Here is a 25,217-nt window from a genome sequence, read left to right as displayed (position 1 = left end):
ACAGAGCTGCATGATGCCATTGTTTTCCACCTCAATCCATGGAAACTGGGTCCTGCACTTTACTTGTCTTCAGTACTGACACAGCAGCCCTATGGGAAAGTATTGTTCAGGATGGTATTGGGTTACTGCAGACTTAGACAGTCTTGGGCTACAGTTCAAAGTTTTTACCCAGTTACAACCAGTCTGAAGAATTCACACAAGTGTTGTGTCTGGACTATCACGGACCAGTACGGAGAAGAAAAAAAATGTATGAAATGTATGCATTCACTACTATAAGTCGCTCTGGATAAGAGCGTCTGCTAAATGACTAAAATGTAATTAAATGTGAAGACTATCTTATCAAATCAATTCTCTTTAGTTTAATCGCGTAATTAAATTACACAATCAAGTAACTTCAATTACCTAGGAAGTCAGGGCACCACGGGAATATGTTGTTTATAGAGTTTTAATTCCCGAATATAAAAAAACTCTTCAGATATTGTCTTAACTTAGAGTACAGTCTTGTATTAATGAATTTTATTACCTCATCAGTTCTCATTACTGAACATCGCAAACCCTTGGATATCTGCACGAACCCTAGCCTCCATAATGAATCAGCGATATACAAAATTGGCTTAATTATTTATTTACTAACTACACAAATCACAGAAATACATAAACAAACAATATAGTTATTGGTTACTAACACAACGCATTGAAAAGTCCCTAGTGGGCTAAACCATTCTGTGAGGCTTGGTAGACAATGGAAAGGGGTGGGGACAGAAAGAGCGGGAAAGACAAAATGGATTTACTACCCAGTTGATAATTCTATTAATTGAAATGCTAATCCTACGCCCATGAATGGCCGCTCATTGGAAAATAATTGCAATGTATATATTTACGCCCGTATGTCGTTGTCGCCTTCTCTGTTGGAATCGCCGGTCCATCTGCTGGAGAGTCAGTTCATCAGAGAGTCTCTGGTTAACGTCCACAGAAGTCACAATGTCTTCCGCGGTTGTAGCTTTCTCAGCGGCTCTGGATAGTGTCTGTTGTAATGGATACGTCAGGCGTACAGATGGCCGTTGCATAGAATAGATGCTTCCGCGGTTGTCGTTATTCTCGTACTAGATTTACGTAATTTACAGCTGTAGACTAGTAATTCTACGTCTAGGATTTGCTCTTATTCTGTAGTGATTGATAGTCTCAGAGATTAACAATTTCCAGCCGTGTAGCCAACACTACACGCTGTCTGGTGTCCTGGGCCTATAGAGTTGTAGTTATTAACCATTTCAACATGTAGCGTCAGCTCCATGTTTTCTAGTCTAATGTAAATTTAGTCAGGAGTGGGTTTTATACACGTCTGAGAAAAGGGCGGTCCGTGACGCCGACGTAATGTCTACGCTCATTTGGGCGTGGCCACTGATTTGGTTAACTTTATATGAAAACCTTCTAAATGAGAAAATATGGGTTAACATCACATCTTTTCACAAATAGTTTCATGTTTAATCACAAACATTTCACAATATTTAGATGTAAACTCCATAATTAAGAAGTGTACACAACCAAAGACACAGTAGAGGGTTTCCTGTTCTTCAGGAGATCACCAAATGAAACACACTCGTCATGACTGTCCCTTAAGTGTCCACGGACCACTCCCACATTCTCAAAAATAGAAATATTGTTTAATTATTCAAACTTTTGATGTCCAAGGGTCTCTGTGTTCCACAGTTTACATTCCAAAATCGAACACTACAGAGCATAGAGGCAGCGTATTTTATGACCGTTATAAAAACAGCCGACTTCCCGCTCTCCCCCTCTACGAGAGGGGGCACGCTGTAGAGCAGACCCACTGTAACCTGATCCTTCAGATCGTCACAGGAGAGTTATGACAAGTGTGGTTTTAAATCTGACTGCAATGCCAAGATCTTTATGTAGACCAGGCCACTGGTATTGTTTTGAACCACTGATTGTCACAGGTCCATTTGGCGGTTGGATGCGAAGAAGCCGTGAGGAAAGCCCACTCCAATCAAAGCTCAGACAGTCCCAGCTGTGTCTCTTTGGCCAACCAATCGCCATTGTAGGCATCCTTGCTCCATCCTTATTGACTTTGTGCTTGTCCTTTTAGGAGTAGTAGGAGACTGCTGTGTACTTCCTCGAGACAGAATGTCCTCCATTCTCGGATTTCCTCAGTAGCTACTCTCATGCCCCGTCAGGATGTACAAGTTGCTTAAGGCAGATGGATTGTCCGTGAGAGTACTCTGCAAGATAATGTCCCTGAAGAATAAAAGCATATGTTAATGCAAATTTTTTATTTTGCTTCAGTCATTTGACAAATGTTTTGCTATCAAACTCCCATAGTTAAGAGACATGCCTTGAGGTTCCCAAGACTTTGAATATTCGACTTTCATCCGTGATCTCTTGTGTAACCTATGAAAAATGTAAAACGTCTCAATGTTATTTTACTGTCAATAGGTGAGTTGACAATACAGTCTGACAATACAGAAAAGCTGGACTGGTGTTTTGTTCTGCATTACCTCCTCACTATTCAAGCTTCTACCTTTAAGCCCATGCTTCCAGAAGGCCAGAACACTATCCTGCAAACATACTGCAAAGAACAATTTAGTCGCCTCCAATCCAAAGACACAAAGCTAAATGATTATAATGCAGCACTCATCCATTCCCTTACCAAGAGTCTCAATGGAAAAGTCAAAGGTCAACTTTGAGGTCCTCCCTATGCTTGGATTTCCATTCAGATTCACAATTTTCACAGTGTCTGCAAAGGTCAAATGGGAAAATAGTCACAATTCAATCTTGCTTTTTTTCTCTTCTTCATTCAAGGGTTCTTACCACTCTAAATAGAACACTAGCACATAGAATGTTCCTGATGAAATTATACTGAAAGCAGAGTATTGAAAGAAAGGAACTCACTCTCCAGAGTGATCAGTACTGTGTCTCTGTCCAGCTGAGTTACCTGCATCACCTTCAGAGATTGACTACCTGTGAAAACGTTACATAAACAATAACATCACAGCTTGCACACTGCTCGTCTGTTTGTCTAGATCAGTGGTCATCAACCTGTCGATCGCGATTCCTAGTCGATCACCAAACATTTTTGTAGAAAAGCCAACGATAAAGGCTTTTGCTGTTGTTGGGTGCACTTGGTTCAGAAGCCCTGTGCACCGGGAAATGCAAAATGGTCCCATTTTGAGCCATCTACAACATCTGAGCGTTCAAGACAACTGGGATCAGACTGGGACATAATTTCTTTTTAACCAGTCATCCAACTCAGAATTCCAATTCTGAACTGAAGATCACCGACGTCACGATTTGACCTCTTTTTTTTCACTCCAGAGTTCCCAATTGTCTTGAAAGCACCATGACCATGAGATGCAGGTACCATCAGTCCCGTAAAAATAAAAATAAAAAGTTAATTTGCGAATTATTTCAATTTATGCTCAGCTGTGCCTCGCAAGTGCTACATCAACTGATCTATTTTGTTATCAAAGCTCAAGTTTTTTTTAAATACAATATTGTCTGAGAAGAATATTGGCAGGCCAGGTATATAGCCAATAAGCTGTGATAATGTATTAGGCCTACTACACAAAACTCATTCCTTCCAGTGGAGTTATCCTTTTTAGATAAAACTATACTAATTATATTCACATCACCAAATAATTGATTAAAACATTGTTTTATAATGAAGGTCTACAGTAGCCTCAGCAGAAGTCTGTAGGGTAGCACCATGGTGTAGCCGGAGGACTGCTAGCTTCTGTCCTCCTCTGGGTACATTGACATCAATACAAAACCTAGGAGGCTCATGGTTCTCACCCCCTTCTATAGACTTACACAGTTATTATGACAACTTCCGGAGGACGTCCCCCAACCCATCAGAGCTCTTGCAGCATGAACTGACATGTTGTCCACCTAATCAAAATATTAGATAATTAATCTAGTACTGAATGCAGAAGCTACAGCTAGCTAGCACTGCATACAACGTGGTGAGTAGTTGACTCAAAGAGAGAAATACAATAGTTGAACAGTTTTGAAAAAAGTTATTTCTTCCAAAATTAAGGCGAAGCGAGAGAGAGAGCTAGCTATAGTCGGTTGTATTTTTTTTAAAACTTCCACTTTGCTAGAGAATACAGCTAACTAGTTTAGTCTACTCAAACACCCAGCTCAAACGGATAGGGATGCTATGTTAGCTAGAAGTCCACAAGCGAAGAAAAAAGGTAAGAGGAGGAGAAGGCATAGATATTAGCGAGAAGGAATTACATATACAACGAGCAAAGTGATCACGCTGTTTTCATGAGGCTGCTATGAAAGTGAACTGTGTTTGCGTGTGATCAGGAGTGGATTCTGTCCTTGAGCTGTTTGTCTATTAATGTTCTATATTATGTAATGTTTCATGTTGTGTGGACCCCAGGAAGAGTAGCTGCTGCTTCAAGATTGTTTTGGTCATGCGGACTAGGATATGTTCCGTGTAGCCTCTGAGAATAACATCGCCGAATACGGTGACTGAGTTCATCACGAAGTGTATAGGAGATGTTGTACCCACTGTGACTATTAAAACCATGGCAAGGTGACTGGGAATATAGCCTAATATAAAACAGTGTAGTTTTCCCTCCGTAAGGCAATCAAACAGGTAAAACGTCAGTATAGAGACAGTGGAGTCGCAATTCAACGGCTCAGACACGAGACGTATGGGGCAGGGTCTACAGACAATCACGGACTACAAAGGGAAAACCACACAGACGGCGTCCCTAGCCGCGTCCTCAGACCAGCTGGCTGGTGTGTTTACGGACATATTCAATCTCTCCCTAACCCAGTCTGCTGTCCCCACTTGCTTCAAGATGTCCACCATTGATTGTGTACCCAAGAAAGCAAAGGTAACTGAACTAAATGACTAACGCCCTGTAGCACTCACCTTCTGTCATCATGAAGTGCTTTGACAGGCTAGTTAAGGATCATATCACCTCTACCTTACCTGACACCCTAGACCAACTTCAATTTGCTTACCGCTCCAATAGATCCACAGACGAAGCCATCGCACTGTACACTGCCCTATCCCATCTGGACAAGAGGAATACCTATGTAAGAATGCTGTTCATTGACTATAGCTTAGCATTCAACACCATAGTACCCTTCAAGCTCATCATTAAGCTCGGGGCCCTGGGTGTGAACTCCACTCTGTGCAACTGGGTCCGGGAATTCCTGACAGGCCGCCCCCAGGTGGTGAAGGTAGGAAACACCTCCACTTCGCTGATCCACAACACTGGGGCCCCACAAGGGTGCGTGCTCAGCCCCCGCCTGTACTCCCTGTTCACCCATGACTGCGTGGCCATGCACGCCTCCAACTCAATCATCAACTTTGCAGACGACAACAGTAGTAGGCCTGATTACCAATAATGACGAGACAGCCTACAGGGAGGAGGTGAGGGCCCTGGGAGTCTGGTGCCAGAAAAATAACCTCTCACTCAATGTCGACAAAACAAAGGAGCTGATTGTGGACTTCAGGAAACAGCAGAGGGAGCACGCCCCTATCCACATTGACGGGACCGCAGTGGAGCAGGTGGAAAGCTTCAAGTTCCTCAGCGTACACATCATTGACAATCTGAAATGGTCCACACAGACAGTGTGGCGAAGAAGGCGCAACAGTGCCTCTTCAACCTCAGGAGAAATTTGGCTTGGCACCTAAAACCCTCACAAACTTCTACAGATGTACAATTAAGAGCATCCTGTTGGGCTGTATCACCGCCTGGTACGGCAACTGCGCCGCAGGGCTCTCCAGAGGGTGGTGCAGTCTGCCCAACGCATTACCGGGGGCACACTGCCTGCCCTCCAGGACACCTACAGCACCAGATGTCACAGGAAGGTCAAAAAGATAATCAAGGACAACAACCACCAGGGCCACTGCCTGTTCACCCCATTATCATCCAGAAGGTGAGGTCAGTACAGGTGCAGCAAAGCTGGGACCAAGATACTGAAAAACAGATTATCTCAAGGCCATCAGACTGCTAAATAGCCATCACTAGGCGACTTCCACCCGGTTACGTAACCCTGCACCTTTGAGGCTTCTGCCCTATATACATAGACATGAAATCACTGGCCACTTTAATATTGGAACACTAGGTCACTTTAATGATGCTTACATATTTTTGCTTTACTCATACTGTATTCTATTCTACTGTATTTTAGTCTATGCCACTCCCACATTGCTCATCCTAATATTTATATACACACACACACACACACACACTCCTTAATTCCATTCTTTTACTTTTAGGTTTTTGTGCATTGTTAGAGACATTGTTGCACTGATGGAGCTAGAAACACAAGCATTTTGGTACACCCGCAATAACATCTGCATGTGACGAATAAAATGTGATTTGATTTCACAACAGCTTATAGGGATTCTAATAAAATACCAATACTATCCATTCCGCCGATTGTTGAAAGAGCGTTTCTTAAAATGGAAGCAAACGGAATGGTGATAAATATCTGAATTTGTCCAATAGAAATTCACATTTGCAACTGTTGCACTAATGATTACCTCCTAGATCAGCTACATGCAGGCAAGAGTGTGCAAGGCGGTATTGAATGTGTCACTGTCTGTCACCTTGATTACTCAAAATTCGCTACGTTGTAAACTTTCGTTCGTAGGCTAGGTTGTAGCAACCTCATGATGGGTACAGGGAAAATTAGACTATCATGTAATAGCCCAAACCTATCGATGTTACATTGAGCTGGGTGGATGGAATATGAATGACAGTCATCCAATATGCTGATAAAAAAAATAATTATCCCCCTCATCTTAAAACGGCACCAACAACCACTGATTCCTACATCATTTTCTTTTTTTTTTTACATTAACCTAATAAAAACATTTAAGTCATGTTTAATAAACTAATTCTGAGCGGTAGATCTCTGCTTGCTTTTGACTGTGAAAGTGATCTTGACTCAGAAAAGGTTGGTGACTACTGGTCTAGATTAAACTAGATAGAATATCGATGGAGGTACCTGTCTGGGCTCTGGGTGTGTCATTCAGGTGGATGATGTCAAAGTGGACCTGCTCACAGGTCTTGACAGGGGTCTGTAACCCGCTCACACCCACACACACCTGTGGCAACTCCTCTTTCTCCAGGACAAGCAGTTCAAAGATGGGGAGGTTTTCTGGGAGACTCACAGCGATATGCTGAGAGGGAGAGGAGAAAGCGGAACGAAAGAATGCTTTGTGATGCTTTTCTATTTAAAAAAAACACAATGCTAACATTGTATAGAGATGCATTGGGAATACACACCTTGAGTTGCATGAACTTCTGAAGGGGCTCGTACCACAGCAGTAGGACAAGGCCAGTTGGTACAGCAGCACACAAAAATGTGCTGTCAGTGTACGGGTTACGCACTGAGAAGAATAGATAAGGCAGAAGATAGAGATGTCATCTCAGTCATAAAGACAGTACACTCCATTTTTGACTAAAATAACATGTTCCTTACCAACGCTGCAGCGTCGACAGCCTTTGGTGTCTGGTATCTTTCCAGACACAGAAAACTTTCTACAAAGAGAACACATTAACATTACCTTTTTTATGTACAATTTCCAGGATGATTTCCCTTCCTCTTATGCTAATATCAGTGAAAAGCAACAATTCTTGGGTATTTTCACTACGGCCTCTCTCTGCCCAGGGGTGGGGTGTCCCTACCTTGAGTTGATCCTCTCTGTGAGGCGGTGGGTGTTGATGGACAGGTGGCCCTGCCTCTTCGGCAGGTGTCTGCGCTGATCAAACAGGGTGGTCAGCCTCTGGGAGCACAGCTGCGATGATTTCCCTGTGGAGCACAAAGACAGTAAACGCACGTCTAGATAGAACACACTGTATTAGGGTGTGTTGTCATTGCTGCTGGCGTGAGGGACACTGAGGGCCCTACCTGAGATAGACATTAGCACATTGTTCATGACATACAACCAGCTGCACCTCTGGGGTAATAACTGAAAAACACAGAAAAGCTTTTTAAAAAACAGACTGGTAGAAAAAATTTATTTTTTTACATTTGTTTTACATTTTTGTACAATTGGTGTTAACGTGATGGTACCTTCTCCATTGTGTCCTCATGGAGCTCGTTGAGGTTCAGGGTGTAGATGCCCTCCTCTGTCCCCAGGATGAGGTGTTGATCTGAGGGAGGATAGTCAGATATTCTCCCCAAGCTATGACTGGTTTGACAGAAGCTCTATTGACTGATTGTTATCCTTTATAGCCAGCGCTTACCTTTAGTCTTTGGCAGGACCCATGTGACAGCACAGTGGATATTTAATGGACAGCCATTAAACACCTTGGAAAAACAGGCCCCCATCTAGAAGAGATTGTGTGGTTCAATATGTATCATTTCAATGCGTTATTTTCTTATTGGTAGCTATATCTCCAGACAACTTCACTTACATGGACTTTGGGTGTGGGTGGAAGTCCATGGCAATCACCTCTCTGAAGAAAAACAAATTCCACAGAATTATCAGTCATCATTTTTGCACAAGCGATGTATTTAAGAGGTGTGTCAGTAACTTGTCTGATGGTGACTCACCGAATCCTCAGTTTTCCTCCTGAGGGTGCTCCATTCTGGAGACAGTGGGGGCTGCTGGGCCTTGGCGGCCGTCTTTCCCGGCCTCTGTCCAGACCCATCAGTGCAGTATAGTGTCTCAGGATGATGGATTTGAGCCTTTTCTAAATTGGTCATGCAGATTGACATAATTAGTAGTTGATGTCATTACCTTTACACAATGACTTCATAGATTGTTTTAGTTAGTGTTTCTGTGTGTACAGGATGTGTTGCGTGTGAGTGGATGCTTCACCTTCAGAGGGAGAGGAGCAGTTGAAGAGAGAAGGGTCAGCCAGGGTGGGGTCTGTGAATGGAGGTGTGACAGTGGGAGGGGTGGAGTCACAATTGCCAGTGCATTCTATGGGGCTAGTAGTGTCAGTGGACAGGGGGATGGTATGCCTTGGGGCAGGACTGAGGACCCCACTCCTCTTCACTGTGCCACATTTATCCATATCATCATCATCATCATCATCTTCAGGAGAGTGCTGCAACAGATGAACACAGACGCTGGTGCGGTTCCAAAGAAACAGTGGGGAGTGCCTGAGAGGATAAGATAATAGAGTCTGTAGTTCCCTCTCACCTCAGCAGAGGGCGCTGTCTTGACGGTTAACCTCCTGCAATGGATATCAAACAGACCATGTTATAGGAATTAAACATGTGTAGTGATTTGGATGTGTAGTATTGTTTTGAATTCCAGATGTGCAGAATTGTTTTGAATTCCTTTGCATTCAGCTTACTTGGTATGTGTTTGTTTGTGTGTAATGGGAATTATATTTTGTTCCCTTTTGCCTTTGGTGTGTTATTGGTAATGCAGGTAAGTGCTATAAAGAGATGTATATAGATGGTTTTATAGCCTCACCTTTCAAGCAATGCTTCCTCAACACACTCCAGTAGACTCCTGCACCTCAAATGTAGACGAAGTTATTACTGACTTCATTTGTAATTTATTACGGCCGATTTGTCATAGGAAGTAAAATAAACGATAGCTTACGAGGAGTTCTTTTCATCTCCTGTAACGCTCCATTCGTCATATGATCCCTGTTGGGGAAAATATATTTATGTACTGACAATTTGACAAATCAATGTATTGTTTTTCTATGTTGAACATGACGTTCATATAAAACAGAGGTTAGACACAGATGATAGGCTACTCACCAGGTCAGAAGAGGGGTCAGTCTCCTTCCTCATGGGAGGGCCAAATTTTAGCAGATCAACTGGGGGGGAAAAAAAAAGAGTCACAATCCCCACATATACAGTACCAGTCAAAAATGTGGACACATCTACTCATTCAAGGGTTTCTCTTTATTTAAAAAAAACTATTTTCAACATTGTAGAATAATAGTGAAGACATCAACACTATGAAATAACACATATGGAACCATGTAGAAACCAAAAAAAAGCATTCAATAAATTCAAAATATATTTTATAGTTTGAGATTCTTCAAAGTAGCCACCCTTTTGCCTTGATGACAGCTTTGCACGCTCTTGGCATTCTCTCAACCAGCTCCATGAGGTAGTCACCTGGAATGCATTTCAATTAACAGGTGTGCCTTGTTACAAGTTAATATGTGGAATTTCTTTCCTTCTTAATGCGTTTAGCCAATCAGTTGTGTTGTGTCAAGGTAGGGGTGGTATACAGAAGATAGACCTATTTGGTAAGAACCAAGTCCACATTATGGCAAGAACAGCTCAAATAACCGGAGAGAAACGACAGTCCATCATTACTTGACGACATGAAGGTTAGTCAATGTGGAACATTTCAAGAACTTTGAAAGCTTCTTCAAGTGCAGTTGTAAAAACCATCAAGCGCTATGATGAAACTGGCTCTCATGAGGACCACCACAGGAAAGGAAGACCCAGAGTTACCTCTGCTGCAGAGGATAAGTTCACTTCAGTTACCAGCCTCAGATTGAAGTATTTATTTGGGCTGCAGAGGTCAAGCAGACAAACACATCTCAACATCAACTGTTCAGAGGAGACTGCATGAATCAGGCTTTCATGGTGAAACTTCTGCAAAGAAACCACTACTAAAGGTCACCAATAAGAGACTTGCTTGGGCCAAGAAACATGAGCAATGGGCATTAGGCCGGTGGAAATCTGTCCTTTGGTCTGAGGAGTCCAAATTTGAGATTTTTGGTTCCAACCACAGTATCTTTGTGTGACGCAGAGTAGGTGAACGGATGATCTCTGCATGTGTGGTTCCCACCGTGAAGCATGGAGGAGGTGGTGTGATGGTACTTATTTAGAATTCAAGGAACACACACAACCAGCATGGCTACCACAGCATTCTGCAGCGATACATCATTGTTTCTCAACAGGACAATGACCCAACACACCTCCAGGCTGTGAAAGGGCTATTTGACCAAGAAGGAGAGTGATGGAGTGCTGCATCAGATGACCTGGCCTCCACAATCACCCGACCTCAACCCAATTGAGATGGTTTGGGATGAGTCGGCTGCAGAGTGAAGGAAAAGCAGCCAACAAGTACTCAGCATATGTGGGAATTCCTTCAAGACTGTTGGAAAAGCGTTCCAAGTGAAGCTGGTTGAGAGAATACCGAGAGGGTGCAAAGAGGTCATCAAGGCAAAGGGTGGATACTTTGAATAATCTAAAATATATTTTGATTTGTTTAACACTTTTTTGGTTACTACATGATTCCGTATGTGTTATTTCATAGTGTTGAAATCTTCACTATTTTTCTACAATGTTGAAAATAGTAAAAATAAAGAAAAACCCTTGAATGAGTTGGTGTCCAAACTTTTTACTGGTACTGTACATATAATACAGAATAACACCTTTAAAATATTGAATACTGTACTAGAAAATCCTCCTCAATATCATCATCATTTTTTGTTATGAAAATTATATGAGATACCAGTAAACAAAAACACACTTGTTCTAAAACTACTCTCATTTTATTTGAGTGGATGCTCAGTCTCGGTGCCAGTGACAATCCCCTTGTGTCCTCCCGACCTTGGCTGCTTGCCCCTGCATGCGGTAATGCTACGTCGGCCATAACAATGACTCATCAGTAATTCCAGAGTCTTTGAGAAGCTGTGGATGCTAGGATCTGAGAGTTACTCACACTGCTCCTCAGACTGAGTCCTCTGGACCGACAGGGGTTTCCCTAAGGACTGGATCTTATCAGGGAATGCACTGCATGTCTGCAAACCCACACATACACAGTAGTATACAGGTCATTAGTGACGTATTTATCTTAGTAGTACTAATCCACATAGTACAGTGTTGTGCCCAAGCATACATCTTAGGACAGGAGAGGAGAGCTCACCTCAAGATCACTCTCATCCATTGTGTGTGAAGTTTGCAGAACAGGGTTATTGGCCATGTCCAGCAGTTCAATGGCCAGGGTCCTGGTCAGCCGCTGACTCACAAAGGGGTGCTGAGAAGAAAACGGGTCATGTGGGGAGTGTCGGTCACCTAAAGGACTATGTTTAGAAACTACGTATAGTTTCTGCACTAGGGACATACAGTGCCTTTGGAAAGTAATCAGACACCTTTACTTTCTCCACATTTTGTTACAGCCTTATTCTAAAATGCATTTTAATTCAGCTCTCTACACACAATACCCCATAATGACAAAGCAAAATGTTTTGCAAATGTACTAAAAATGCAACATTTACGTCAGTATTCAGACCCTTTGCTATGAGACTTTAAATTGAGCTCAGAAGCATCCTGTTTCCATTGATCATCCTTGAGATATTTCTACAACTTGATTGGAGTCCACCTGTCGTAAATTCAATTGACTGGACATGATTTGGAAAGGCACACACGTCTATATAAAAGGTTCCATAGTTGACAGTTCATGTCAGAGCAAAAACCAAGCCATGAGGTTGAAGGAATTGTCCGTAGAGCTCCAAGACAGGATTGTGTCGAGGCACAGACATGGGGAAGGGTACCAAAAAATGTCTATAGCATTGAAGGTCCCCAAGAACACAGTGGCCTCCATCATTCTTAAATGGAAACAGTTTGGAACCACCTAGACTCTTCCTAGAGCTGGCCGCCCAGCCAAACAGAACAATCGGGGGAGAAGGGTCTTGGTCAGGGAGGTGACCAAGAACCCGATGGTCACTCTGACAGAGCTCCTCTGTGGAGATGGTTGTCCTTATGGAAGTTTCTTCCATCTCTGCAGCACTCCACCAGTCAGGCCTTTATGGTAGTGACCAGACGGAAGCCACTCCTCAGTCAAAAGGCACATGACAGCCCACTTGGAGTTTGCCAAAAGGCACCTAAAGACTCTCAGACCATGAGAAACAAGATTCTCTGGTCTGAAGAAACCAAGATTGAACTCTTTGGCCTGAATGGCAAGCATGGTGGTGGCAGCATCATGAGGGAATATTTTTCAGTGGCAGGGACTGGGAGACTAGTCAGGATCGAGGCAAAGATTAACGGAGCAAAGTACAGAGAGATCCTTGATGAAAACCTGCTCCAGAGCACTCAGGACCTCAGACTGGCGCGAAGGTTCACTTTGAACAGGACAACGACCCTAAGCATACAGCCAAGACAACGCAGAAGTGGCTTCAGGACAAGTCTCTGAATTTCCTTGAGTGGCCCAGCCAGAGCCGGACTTGAACCCGATCTAACATCTCTGGAGAGACCTGAAAATAGCTGTGCAGCGACGCTCCCTATCCAACCTGACAGAGATTGAGAGGATCTGCAGAGAAGAATGGAAGAAACTCCCCAAATACAGGTGTGCCAAGCTTGTAGCGTCATACCCAAAAAGACTTGAGGCTGTAATCGCTGCCAAAGGTGCTTCAACAAAGTACTGACTAAAAGGTCTAAATACTTACGTAAATGTGACATTTCTGTTTTTTTTTTTTTCATAAATTAGCAAAAATGTTTAAAAAAATATATATATGTTTTTGCTTCGTCATTATGGGGTATTTTGTGTAGATTGATGAGGGGGAAAAAAACTATTTAATCAATTTTAGAATAAGGCTGTAACCTAACAAAAATGTGGAAAAAGTCAAGGAGTCTGAATACTTTCCAAAGGCACTGTAAAGTCGACAGGTTTTTATTAACTTTGATGCCATCTTCTTGTTCTCCTCAAAAGGATGGAACTCTGAGGTAGTACCTGTAACAACTTCTCTGCAGTGGGCCTTTTGCGAGGGTTCTTGGTGAGGGATACTTTCACAAAGCTGTGAAAGTCAACGGACCTAAAACAGGAGAGAGACCACTGGTTATTACCACAGGGGCTAATGGGCTCCTAGACACACAGTGACATTTATATTATTCATTTGTATTTATTATCATTTTATTGGCCCTTCCCTTCAGAGGACAACATGTGCTTTGTTTTAGTATTTTGTTACATATACATTATTCCTACATTTGACATACCCTTATACACAGAATTACATGTCAGAAATACATTTTGATATACACATTAAATGGTACTCAGACATATCCAGTATACATGATATGGTGTTTTCGGATCTTGAGCATTTAAAACGCACCCCTCAGCAACTCGTTTTTTTTAGTATCAATCAGTATATTTGAGTTTAACTATAATATTTGTTGTTCTGGCTTTCAGGAGGATGATATTTAAATTGTAACCAGCTTTGTATGGCGTGTTTGAAAAACAAAAGGCGATACTTTGAACAAGGTTTCATTTTCAATTAACCGACAAGGAGAACTTGTAATCTGGATAAAGGCAAAAAGGCAATTTCTGAACAAAGGATGAGCCAGATAATCTACTGGAGAAGCAGTTTGGGTTTAACGCGTTATCATTTTAGCCTCTCATACTCGTTCATATTCATTACTAGTTATGTATCTTATATTACTTTTTAATTGTAAACTAACTTCTACCATTTGGACTTGTCCTTCAGTTTGGGAGGCTGGAAGCTGCCCTTTGACATCACCATCAAGGCCCTGGGGGGGAAAAATAAATAAATAAAACAAAATCTCATAACAATAATTTGTTGTGCAACATGCTGCAGTGATCATTATCCAAATCTGATCTGTTAATATGAGTGGATACAAGAACTAGATTTAACTTACAACATTGTTATGACAGAATCTGTATAATTATAATTATGAGAGGTGACATCCCAGCAAATGTGCCCTCACCTCATTGGGTGCAGGTCAAACATTGGAGGCTGAAGCTCTGCCAGCTCAATAGCGGTGATGCCCACTGCCCAGATGTCACATAGCTGGTTGTACCCGCCTTTCTTCTCCACTGCTGCCACCTCGGGTGCCATCCTAGAAGAGCAACGCTGCCCGTGGATAACTGTGGTAAACCATGATAATGGACCTTGTTTTGGTGCCATGGATGGACTTAGATCACTCACCAGTAAGGCGTGCCTATGAAGGACTTCCTCTTGGCAACTGAGGCATTGATCTCAGCTGCAACGCCAAAATCCGCTGGAGGGAAACGATGGTGTGAGAGGTGGAGACAAATATTTGAGTAAATCAAAAAATATATATAAAATCAGGTACTTGGTGTGTCCAAAGGCAGTGGTGTAAAGTAAAAATACTTTAAAGTACTAGTTAAGTAGTTCTTTGGGGTATCTGTACTTTACTATTTTTGACAATTTTTACTTTACTACATTCCTGAAGAAAATAATGTACTTTTTATGCCATATATTTTCCCTGACACCCAAAAGTACTCGTTACATTTTGAATGCTTAGCAGGACAGGAAGATGGTCCAATTCATACACTTATCAAGAGAACATCCCTGGTCATCCCTATTGCCTCTGATCTGACAGACTCACTAAACACAAATGCTGCATTTGTAAATTATGTCTGAGTGTAAGAGTGTGCCTGCCCCTGGCTATCCGTAAATACATTTTAAAAATTACAAGAAAATGGTGCCGCCTTGTTTGCTTAATATTAGGAGTTTTAGCAATTAGATTTACTTTTGATACTTAAGTATATTTAAAACCAAATACTTGTACTCAAGTTGTATTTTTCTGGATGATTTTTACTTGAGTCATTTTCTATTAAGGTATCTTTACTTTTACTCAAATATGACACATGAGTACTTTTTCCACAACTGTCCACAGGAGAGGCAGAGAGGATATGTGAAAGTGAGTGACAGTCTGAGGGATGGAGGACAGTCACTGACCCAGTTTGACATCTCCTTGCGATGTTAGAAGAACATTGGCTCCCTGTGAAGGACCCACATTGACACAATGAGTGCACCATCTCACACTCTCCCATGAGGACAGTCTCAAGCTCCAAATACACAGAGACACATACATTTGCAAAACTACGTTTCTCTAAGTAGTTCCAAAGCGCCAGACCAAATGATTCAATTCAGATGAGTGGTAGAGCGAATTGTTTACATGTTTTATATCCAACAGGATTCTATACATTACCTTTATGTCTCTATGCATTTTCCCAGTCTCATGTAAGTGACGCAGTCCCTGCAAACACAGAAAATCCAACGACAGTGGCATCTCAGGGCAACAGTCAAACATGACGTTTACGAATTTACAATGTAAATAAATGTTACATCCAAACGGAAAGTTTCACAATAGAAAACTGTTAAACGCTTTATCCAATGAATAACGCTGCATATAATTTCATTCTTACCTGTAGTGTTTCCCTGCACACATATGCAATCTGCCTCTCATTCAGGGGGCCAGTAGCTATGGAAACGTAACAATTAAGTGTGTCATTCAAAAAAAAGAGAATATGAGGGACACAGTAACTGGTTGAATCTTTACTTGAAACACTGGATGATGCCATTCATATACATTATCTATCAGGGTGGGTGTTAGGGGGATGATGTTCCCCCAACTGTACCATGATAAATGTCCTGCAGGGAACCTCCTCCACAGTACTCCATGCAGATCCACAGCTTGTTATTTCTACCAAAAGGAAGAGGCGCACCGTTAAAGGAATAGCTCTGAGTTTCATATCACGTTTTAACGTTTGATCGCAGAACAAACCTGAAGTAGCTGCCGAAATAGGCCACGATGTTCTTGTGAGTGCATTCTTTAATCATGGTGATCTCCTGTTGGATAGATGAGATATCGTCACCTGAAAAGAGAGAGGGGCAAACTGATTTATATTCAGGAATACTGTGACAATGTGATGAAGATAAAAAAAAACACAACCGTACTTTGGGATAAATAGCCTACCAGGATCTAGTTTTACAACTTTGATTGCAGATACCACAGACGTCTTGATGTCTCGGGCCTATAGAGAAGAGAGAGTACAAGAAAGTTGAATGTTTTCCTGATCATTTGACATTGCGATTTCATTTTTTTTGCTGTGAATGTTATGGGTACTGGCATGACCGTTCAAGTCATGAGGGCCACGGACTCAGTTATACAATGGGAAAACGAATAATAGCCGACCACACATCAAGTTGAAAGTACTTCTAGATAGATTTAAACCAGGGTTTTAGTCACTTTGAACCAAACGGAAACAAACTGAACAAAACTGCGAGGGAACTAGCTGAATTTGTCAGATAGAAACTCTAATTTTCGTTGCGTTACGCAACTTTGTGGGATAATGATTACACCTCAGCCGATTAAGTATCCTATTTGAGGGCCTTGTGCTCACACTTTGTTTTCCACTGATAAAACATGGGTGATAAGGGGAAGTACACCCTTACTGCATGTCTACAGATCATACAGACCCAGTGATTATGTTACCAAGCAAAGCAGTGAAAGGACATGTGGGAACTGAGGCCCTTGTCAGCTACCCTTGAAAAAAAACCCCAAAAAAACCACATCTGATATGGAGCGGTGCTCACTTCCTGTTTTTTACTACAGAAACAAAGACTTCCTGTGATGAAAGTCACGTAAAAGTAATGTATATTATGCAGCAGAACTTTTACATCCTCGACTAAATGAAACTATTATTGCTAATCTCAGCTCAAGATCACTCTCAAGACATGACTAAGGCAACTAATCCATCTATTATTTTATGATGATTTTTATATATTTTTTTTACAGAAATCTTTCCCATACTTTACAAGGGTTTCTTGGGTATGCCACAGTGAAAATGATAGACTATATTTGCTGGCCATGACAAATATCAGAGTTTAGGTCAGGGTTCTGGCCTGGGTGTGTACAGTAAGTTTCTCACGGTTTTGACATAACTTCCTTTCTCAACAAATTTTTGGTTTCCTGTTACCAACTGCTACTACCAAGGCGCCATCTCACATAGCCACAAACTCAATGCAGTATAGAACAGAAAAAAACTCATTAACTTTATTTGGTGTGCTGGAGCTTTAAAAATAATGTAAAAAAATAAAAAAAATAAACACACACGATCATATACAGTGCATTTGGAAAATATTCAGACCCCTTGACTTTTTCAGACCCCCCCCCTTACACACAATACCCCATAATAAAAGAAAAACTGATTTATGGAATATATATATATATATACACACAGTTCAAAAGTTTGGGGTTACTTAGAAATGCCCTTGTTTTTGAAAGAAAAGCTATTTTTTTTGTCCATTAAAATAACATCAAATTAATCATAAATACAGTGTAGACATTGCTAATGTTGTAAATGAGTATTGTAGCTGGAAATTGCAGATTTTTTATGGAATATCTATAGTCTACAGAGGCCCATTATTAGCAACAATCAATCCTGTGTTCCAATGGCACGTTGTGTTAGCTAATCCAAGTTTATCATTTTAAAAAGGCTAATTGATCATTAGAAAACCCTTATGCAATTATGTTAGCACAGCTGAAAACTGTTGTCTGACTGAAGCAGCAATAAGTTTTTTTTAAATTTATTTATTTATTTATTTTTTTAAACTGTCCCTCTAGAGTATCTGGTGAATCAGTATTTGTGGGTTTGATTACAGGTTCAAAATGGCCCGCCATACACCAGTCTCAACGTCAACAGTGAAGAGGCGATTTAAAAGATTAAGATGGGCAAAAGAACAGACACTGGACAGAGGAATTCTTCCTAGAAGGCAAGCATTCTGGAGTCGCCTTTTCACTGTTGACGTTGAGACTGGTCTTTTGCAGGTACTATTTAATGAAGCTGCCAGTTGAGGACCAGTGAGGAGTCTGTTTCTCAAACTAGACACTCTAATGTACTTGTCCTCTTGCTCAGTTGTGCACCGGGGCCTCCCACTCCTCTTTCTATTCTGGCTGTTCTGTGAAGGGAGTAGTACACAGCGTTGTACAAGATCTTCAGTTTCTTGCCAATTTCTTGCATGGAATAGCCTTCATTTCTCAGAACAAGAATAGACTGACGAGTTTCAGAAGAAGGTTCTTTGTTTCTGGCCATTTTGAGCCTGTAATCAAACCCACAAATGCTGATGCCCCAGATACTCAACTAGTCTAAAGAAGGCCAGTTTTATTGCATCTTTAATCAGAACAACAGTTTTCATAATTGCAAAAGGGTTCTCTAATGATCAATTAGCCTTTTAAAATAAACTTGGATTAGCTAACACAACGTGCCATTGGAACAAAGGAATGACGGTTGCTGATAATGGGCCTCCGTATGCCTATGTAGATATTCCATAAAAAAAGTTGCTGTTTCCAGCTACAATAGTTATTTACAACATTAACAATGTCTACACTGTACTTCTGATCCAGTTGATGTTATTTTAAAATGGACAAAAAAAATCATTTTCAAGTGACCCCAAACTTTTGAACGGTAGTGTGTGCATGCATGTACACACACCTACTCATTCAAGGGTTTCTCTTAATTTTTTACATTGTAGAATAATATTGAAGACATCACAACTATGAAATAACACATATGGAACCATGTAGTAACCAAAAATATATATTTTAGATTCTTTAAAAGTAGCCACCCTTTGCCTTGATGACAGCTTTAAACACTCTTGGCATTCTTTCAACCAGCTTCATGAGGTAGTCACCTGGAATGTATTTCAATTAACAGGTGTGCCTTGTTAAAAGGTAATTTGAGCCAATCAGTTGTGTTGTGACAAGGTAGTGGTGGTATACAGATGGTCTTTTACCAAATAGGGCTAAGGCCATATTATGGCAAGAACAGCACAAATAAGCAAAGAGAAACAACAGTCCATCATTATTTGAAGGTCAGTCAATCTGGAACATTTCTAAAACGTTGAAATGTTCTTCCTGTGGCAGTCATGAGGACCGCCACAGGAAAGGAAGAACCAGAATTACCTCTGCTGCAGAGGATAAGTTCATTCGAGTTAACTGCACATAAGATAACAGCCCAAATAAATGATTCACGGAGTTCAAGTAACAGACACATCAACTGTTCAGAGGAGACTGCGTGAATCAGGCCTTCATGGTCGATTGCTGCAAAGAAACCACTACTAAAGGACACCAATAAGAAGAAGAGACTTGCTTGGGCCAAGCAACACAAGCAATGGACATTAGACAAGTGGAAATCTGTCCTTTGGTCTGATGAGTCCAAATTTGCGATTTTTGGTTCCAACCGCCGTGTCTTTGTGAGACGCAGAGTAGTTGAATGGATGATCTCCACATGTGTGGTTCCCACCGTGAAGCATAGAGGAGAAGGTGTTATAGTGTGGGGGTGCTTTGCTGGTGACACTGTTGGTGAATTATTTAGAATTCAAGGCACACTTAACCAGCATGGCTTCCACAGCATTCTGCAGCGATACGCCACGCCATCCCATCTGGTTTGCACTTAATGGGACTATCCATTTGTTTTTCAACAGGACAAAACACACCTCCAGGCTGTGTAAGGGCTATTTGACCAAGAAGGAGAATGATGGAGTGCTGCATCAGATGACCTGGCCTCCACAATCACCCAACCTCAACCCAATTGAGATGGTTTAGGATTCATTGGACCGCAGAGTGAAGGAAAAGCAGCCAACAAGTGCTCAGCATATGTGGAAACTCCTTTAAGACTGTTGGAAATGCATTCCAGGTGAAGCCGGTTGAGACAATGCCAAGAGTGTGCAAAGCTGTCATCGAGGCAAAAGGTGGCTACTTTGAATAATTGCTTGATTAGTTTAACAGTTTGTGGTTACTACATGATTCCGTATGTGTTATTTCATAGTTCTGATGTCTTCACTATTATTCTACAATGTAGAAAACAGTAAAAATAAAGAAAAACCCTTGAAGGAGTAGGTGTGTCCAAACTTTTGGCAGGTACTGTATACAGTTGAAGTCGGACGTTTACATACACTTAGGTTGGAGTCATTAAAACTCATTTTTCAACCACTCCACAAATTTCTTGTTAACAAACTATAGTTTTGGCAAGTCAGTTAAGACATCTACTTTGTGCATGACACACACACTTGAAGTCGGTAGTTTACATACAACTTAGCCAAATACATAAAAAAAAATAACACCACCCTACTTATATCTGTTTAGTCCTACCTCAGGCCAACATCCTGAAAAGATGAGACACCACCATTTAACACACCCTGTAACTCTGACATCAAGTCTCGCACACCCAAACACCTCTCTGCAGCTGCCACCACAACATCAATTGTCTGCGTCTTACGTTCCATCCCTTCAGTACAGTTGATAAACCATTACTATAAATGCCAAAAATCCAATCTTACTGAAACATATCACTTGTTTATTTATCCCTCTGTACTGGTACAGATCTACTACTCACACCACTCCTCTTAGGATCCCTCCCCACTGACCCATCTTCCTCTACTTTCTTCACTGCCTCAGCATACGACAACTTCTGCACTACTCTAACCCTGGGAACCTGAACCTGCCTCTCTCTCACACGGGACATTTCTGATCCCCAGCCCCATGGGCACCCCTACAATTAACACCACTACTTTCCCCAATGCTACACATTCCTTTGTTTCATGCCCTTCTGCACACCTAGGAACCTTCCCCCTACACACTGCTGCCACATGCCCATAAGCTTGACACCTGTAACAACGTAATATGTATTCGGCATAAAAGCTCATACAGGAAACTTATATATAACCTCACTTTGTCGGGCAAAGACAACACCAAAACTCAAAAGAACAGACAACTTCTGTTTCAACACTCAAGCCACCCTGTCTGCGTCGCAACAAACATCACAAACACCGGCAATCTTCCCCTTCAGCTGGTTAACTTTTACATTTATGGCTACCCCAGTAATCACTCCTTTCAGTGGCACCCTTTTCTTCCAGTGGGTCAGAAGTTCACATACACTCAAATAGTATTTAGTAGCATTGCCTTTAAATTGTTTAACATGGGTCAAACGTTTTGGGGAGCCTTTCACAAGCTTCCCACAATAAGTCGGGTGAATTTCGGCCCATTCCTCATGACAGAGCTGGTGTAACTGAGTCAGGTTTGTAGGCCTCCTTGCTCGCACACGCCTTTTCAGTTCTGCCCACACATTTTCTATAGGATTGAGGTCAGGGCTTTGTGAAGGCCACTCCAATACCTTGACTTTGTTGTCCTTAAGCCATTTTGCCACAACTTTGGAAGTATGCTTGGGGTCATTGTCCATTCGGAAGACCTATTTGCGACCAAGCTGTAACTTCCTGACTGATGTCTTGAGATGTTGCTTCAAAATATCCACATCATTTTCCGTCCTCATGATGCCATCTATTTTGTGAAGTGCACCAGTCCCTCCTGCAGCAAAGCAACCCCACAACATGATGCTGCCACACCCGTGCTTCACGATTGGGATGGTGTTCGACTTGCAAGCATCCCCCTTTTTCCTCCAAACATAACGATGGTCATTTTGGCCCAACAGTTCTATTTTTGTTTGTCAGACCAGAGGACATTTCTCCAAAAAGTACGATCTTTGTCCCCACGTGCAGTTGCAAACCGTAGTCTGGATTTTTATGGCGGTTTTGGAGCAGTGGCTTCTTCCTTGCTGAGCGGCCTTTCAGGTTATGTTGATTTAGGACTTGTTTTATTGTGGATATAAATACTTTTGTACCTGTTTCCTCCAGCATCTTCACAAGGTCCTTTGCTGTTGTTCTGGGATTGATTTGCACCTTTCGCACCAAAGTACGTTCATCTCTAGGAGACAGAACGCGTCTCCTTCCTGAGTGGTATGATGGCTGCGTGGTCCCATGGTGTTTATACTTGCGTACTATTGTTTGTACAGATGAACGTGGTACCTTCAAGCATTTGGAAATTACTCCCAAGGATGAACCAGACTTGTGGAGGTCTAAAAAAAAATTTTCTGAGGTCTTGGCTGATTTGTTTACATTTTCCCATGATGTCAAGCAAAGAGGCACTGAGTTTGAAGGTAGGCCTTGAAATACATCCACAGGTACACATCCAATTGACTCAAATGATGTCAATTAGCCTATCAGAATCTTATAAGCCATGACATCATTTTCTGGAATTTTCCAAGCTGTTTAAAGGCACAGTCAACTTAGTGTATGTAAACTTCTGACCCACTGGGAATGTGATGAAAGAAAGAAAAGTTGAAATAAGTAATTCTCTCTACTATTATTCTCACATTTCACATTCTTAAAACAAAAGTGGTGATCCTAACTGACCTCAGACAAGGACATTTTACTAGGATTAAATGTCAGGAATTGTGAAAAACAGTTTAAATGTATTTTGCTATGGTGTATGTAAACTTCTGACTTCAACTGTATATGAAATATCACATTACATAAGGATGCAGACCCTTTACTTAGTACTCTGTTGAAGCACCTTTGGCAGCGATTACAGCCTCAAATCTTCTTTGGTATGACGCTACAAGCTTGGCACACCTGTATTTGGGAAGTTTCTCTCATTCTTCTCTGCAGATCCTCTCAATCTCTGTCAGGTTGGATGGGGAGCGTCCCTGCACAGCTATTTTCAGGTCTCTCCAGAGATGTTAGATCAGGTTCAAGTCCGGGCGCTGGCTGGGCCCCTCAAGGACATTCAGAGACTTGTCCCGAAGTCACTCCTGCGTTGTCTTGGCTGTGTGCTAGGGTCGTTGTCCTGTTGGAAGGTAAACCGTCACCCCAGTCTGAGGTCCTGAGCGCACTGGAGCAGGTTTTCATCAAGGATCTCTCTATACTTTGCTCCGTTCATCTTTCCCTCGATCCCAGTCCCTGCTGCTGAAAAACATCCCCACAGCATGATGCTGCCACCACCATGCTTCATCGTTGGGATGGTGCCAGGTTTCTTCCAGACATGATGCCTGACATTCAGGCCAAACAGTTCAATCTTGGTTTCATCAGACCTGAGAATCTTGTTTCTCATGGTCAGAGTCCTTTAGGTGCCTTTGGCAAACTCCAAGCAGGCTGTCATGTGCCTTTTACTGAGGAGTGGCTTCCATCTGGCCACTCTACCATAAAGGCCTGATTGGTGGAGTACTGCAGAGATGGTTGTCCTTCTGGAAGGTTTTCCCATCTCCACAGAGGAACTCTGGAACTCTGTCAGAGTGACCATCGGGTTCTTGGTCACATCCCTGACCAAGGCCCTTCTCTACCTGATTGCTCAGTTTGCCAGCTCTAGAAAGAGTGATTCCAAACTTCTTCCACTTAAGAATGGAGGCCACTGTGTTCTTGGGGACTTTCAACGCTACCGACTTTTTTGTACCCTTCCCCAGATCTGTGCCGCGACACAATCCTGTCTCGGTGGTCTACGGACAATTCCTTCGACATCATGGCTTGGTTTTTGCTCGGACATCCTCTGTCAACTGTGGGACCTTATATAGACATGTGTGTGCCTTTCCAAATCATGTCCAATCAATTGAATTTACCACAAGTGGACTCCAAGTTGTAGAAATATCTCAAGGATTATCAATGGAAATAGGATGCACCTGAGATCAATTTCGAGTCTCATAGCAAAGGGTTTGAATACTTATGTAAAGGTATTAGTTAAAATTTCTAAAAGCCTATTTTGCTTTGTCATTATGGGGCTGTGTGTGTAGATTGAGGATTTTTTAAATACATACATTTTAGAATAAGGCTGTAAACGTTACAACATGTGAAAAACGTGAATGGGTCAGAATTAATACTTTCTGAATGCACTGTATACTTAAAGTAAAAGCTTAATCAGCATTTCCCTGAGCCTTGTTAGTCTCGTAAACCCGATCCTAGGCAAAAATCCAGTGGGAGGCAACAAGTCTGCCTAGCCCTAGGGAGACTAGAGCCATTCTGATGTTTAGCTCTGTGTTCATGACAACCCAACATCCATTACAGTTATGGAGAGAGACCATGTAGCATGCCTCCATGCACACATTGATGATACTAAGGATGGCGAAATATCACTTTTCTGGCAACATTATATCAGAAAAAAAAGAAAGGGTTTTAATCACAAAACAATTTCTAGCATTTTTTTTAAGAAAACCATCACATTCTGTTTAACGTTGACGCAGTCAACATACAACTAATGCTATAAATTACCATCTATTCAAACAGGTATGTGTCTGCTCAGGTAATACAGTCATATGCAAAACAATCACAATTCAGGGGGATTGATGCATATCCAGAAGCCTACGAAGGAGACCTAAGTTTCACTAAAGTAAGAAAGAATAGAGCGTGGCGAATTTAAAATACCTTAAATACATCTCCGTATGTACCACTCCCGATTCGGTGAATCAACTCGTAGTCCTCCAACGGGTTCGAGTAGGAGACACCAATTGCCTCCATCTCAGCAACGTCTGCCTCGACTCGCGCTGTCTTTCGACTAATGTTGATTCCTGTCCAAATGTCTGCACTTCCTCAGCAACAAACCATCAGAGGCAAAAACCGAAATACAAATGGCAGCTATTGCCTACAGCCTTGTTATGCTCAGTGAACGGCAGCCTAGCAGTGCCATGGCATTTATGTAAATAA

General features: G+C 41.8%; 1 protein-coding gene across 2 annotated transcripts; it reads right to left on the bottom strand.

Moving 5' to 3' along the window:
* Positions 1-609: 609 nt before the first annotated feature.
* LOC106602940 (mitogen-activated protein kinase kinase kinase kinase 2) lies at positions 610-25,217 on the bottom strand. Of its 2 annotated transcripts, XM_014195965.2 has the most exons (32): positions 24,939-25,217; positions 16,669-16,726; positions 16,477-16,567; positions 16,331-16,395; positions 16,118-16,173; positions 15,901-15,948; positions 15,648-15,690; positions 14,871-14,943; positions 14,650-14,781; positions 14,389-14,451; positions 13,658-13,739; positions 11,855-11,965; positions 11,651-11,729; positions 9,721-9,779; positions 9,557-9,603; positions 9,425-9,463; positions 9,146-9,179; positions 8,819-9,050; positions 8,551-8,690; positions 8,412-8,453; positions 8,241-8,325; positions 8,068-8,147; positions 7,903-7,963; positions 7,680-7,803; positions 7,474-7,532; positions 7,278-7,381; positions 6,997-7,171; positions 2,908-2,976; positions 2,666-2,752; positions 2,514-2,584; positions 2,351-2,406; positions 610-2,253 (listed from the first exon to the last, which is right to left on the bottom strand). In XM_014195965.2, the coding sequence occupies exons 1-32, from the start codon at positions 25,029-25,031 to the stop codon at positions 2,166-2,168; spliced, it is 2,646 nt and encodes an 881-aa protein (XP_014051440.1). In that variant the 5' UTR covers positions 25,032-25,217; the 3' UTR covers positions 610-2,165. The 2 variants fall into 2 exon arrangements, with proteins under 2 accessions (XP_014051440.1, XP_045572841.1); XM_045716885.1 differs by lacking the exons at positions 15,648-15,690; positions 16,669-16,726; positions 24,939-25,217 and having other exon boundaries at positions 16,477-16,495.

This window comes from Salmo salar, chromosome ssa04 (genome assembly GCF_905237065.1).
Source record: "Salmo salar chromosome ssa04, Ssal_v3.1, whole genome shotgun sequence".
Classification (NCBI taxonomy): domain Eukaryota; kingdom Metazoa; phylum Chordata; class Actinopteri; order Salmoniformes; family Salmonidae; genus Salmo; species Salmo salar.
This window is presented reverse-complemented; position numbering and strand designations above follow the sequence as displayed.

Coding starts and splice junctions, on each gene's coding strand:
- LOC106602940 (XM_014195965.2), bottom strand. CDS start 25,031: ATGGAGGCAATTGGTGTCTCCTACTCGAACCCGTTGGAGGACTACGAG. Junction 8,326..8,411: donor CACCCACACCCAAAGTCCAT/GTAAGTGAAGTT, acceptor AATCTCTTCTAG/ATGGGGGCCTGTTTTTCCAA. Junction 2,254..2,350: donor AAAGTCTTGGGAACCTCAAG/GCATGTCTCTTA, acceptor TTTATTCTTCAG/GGACATTATCTTGCAGAGTA.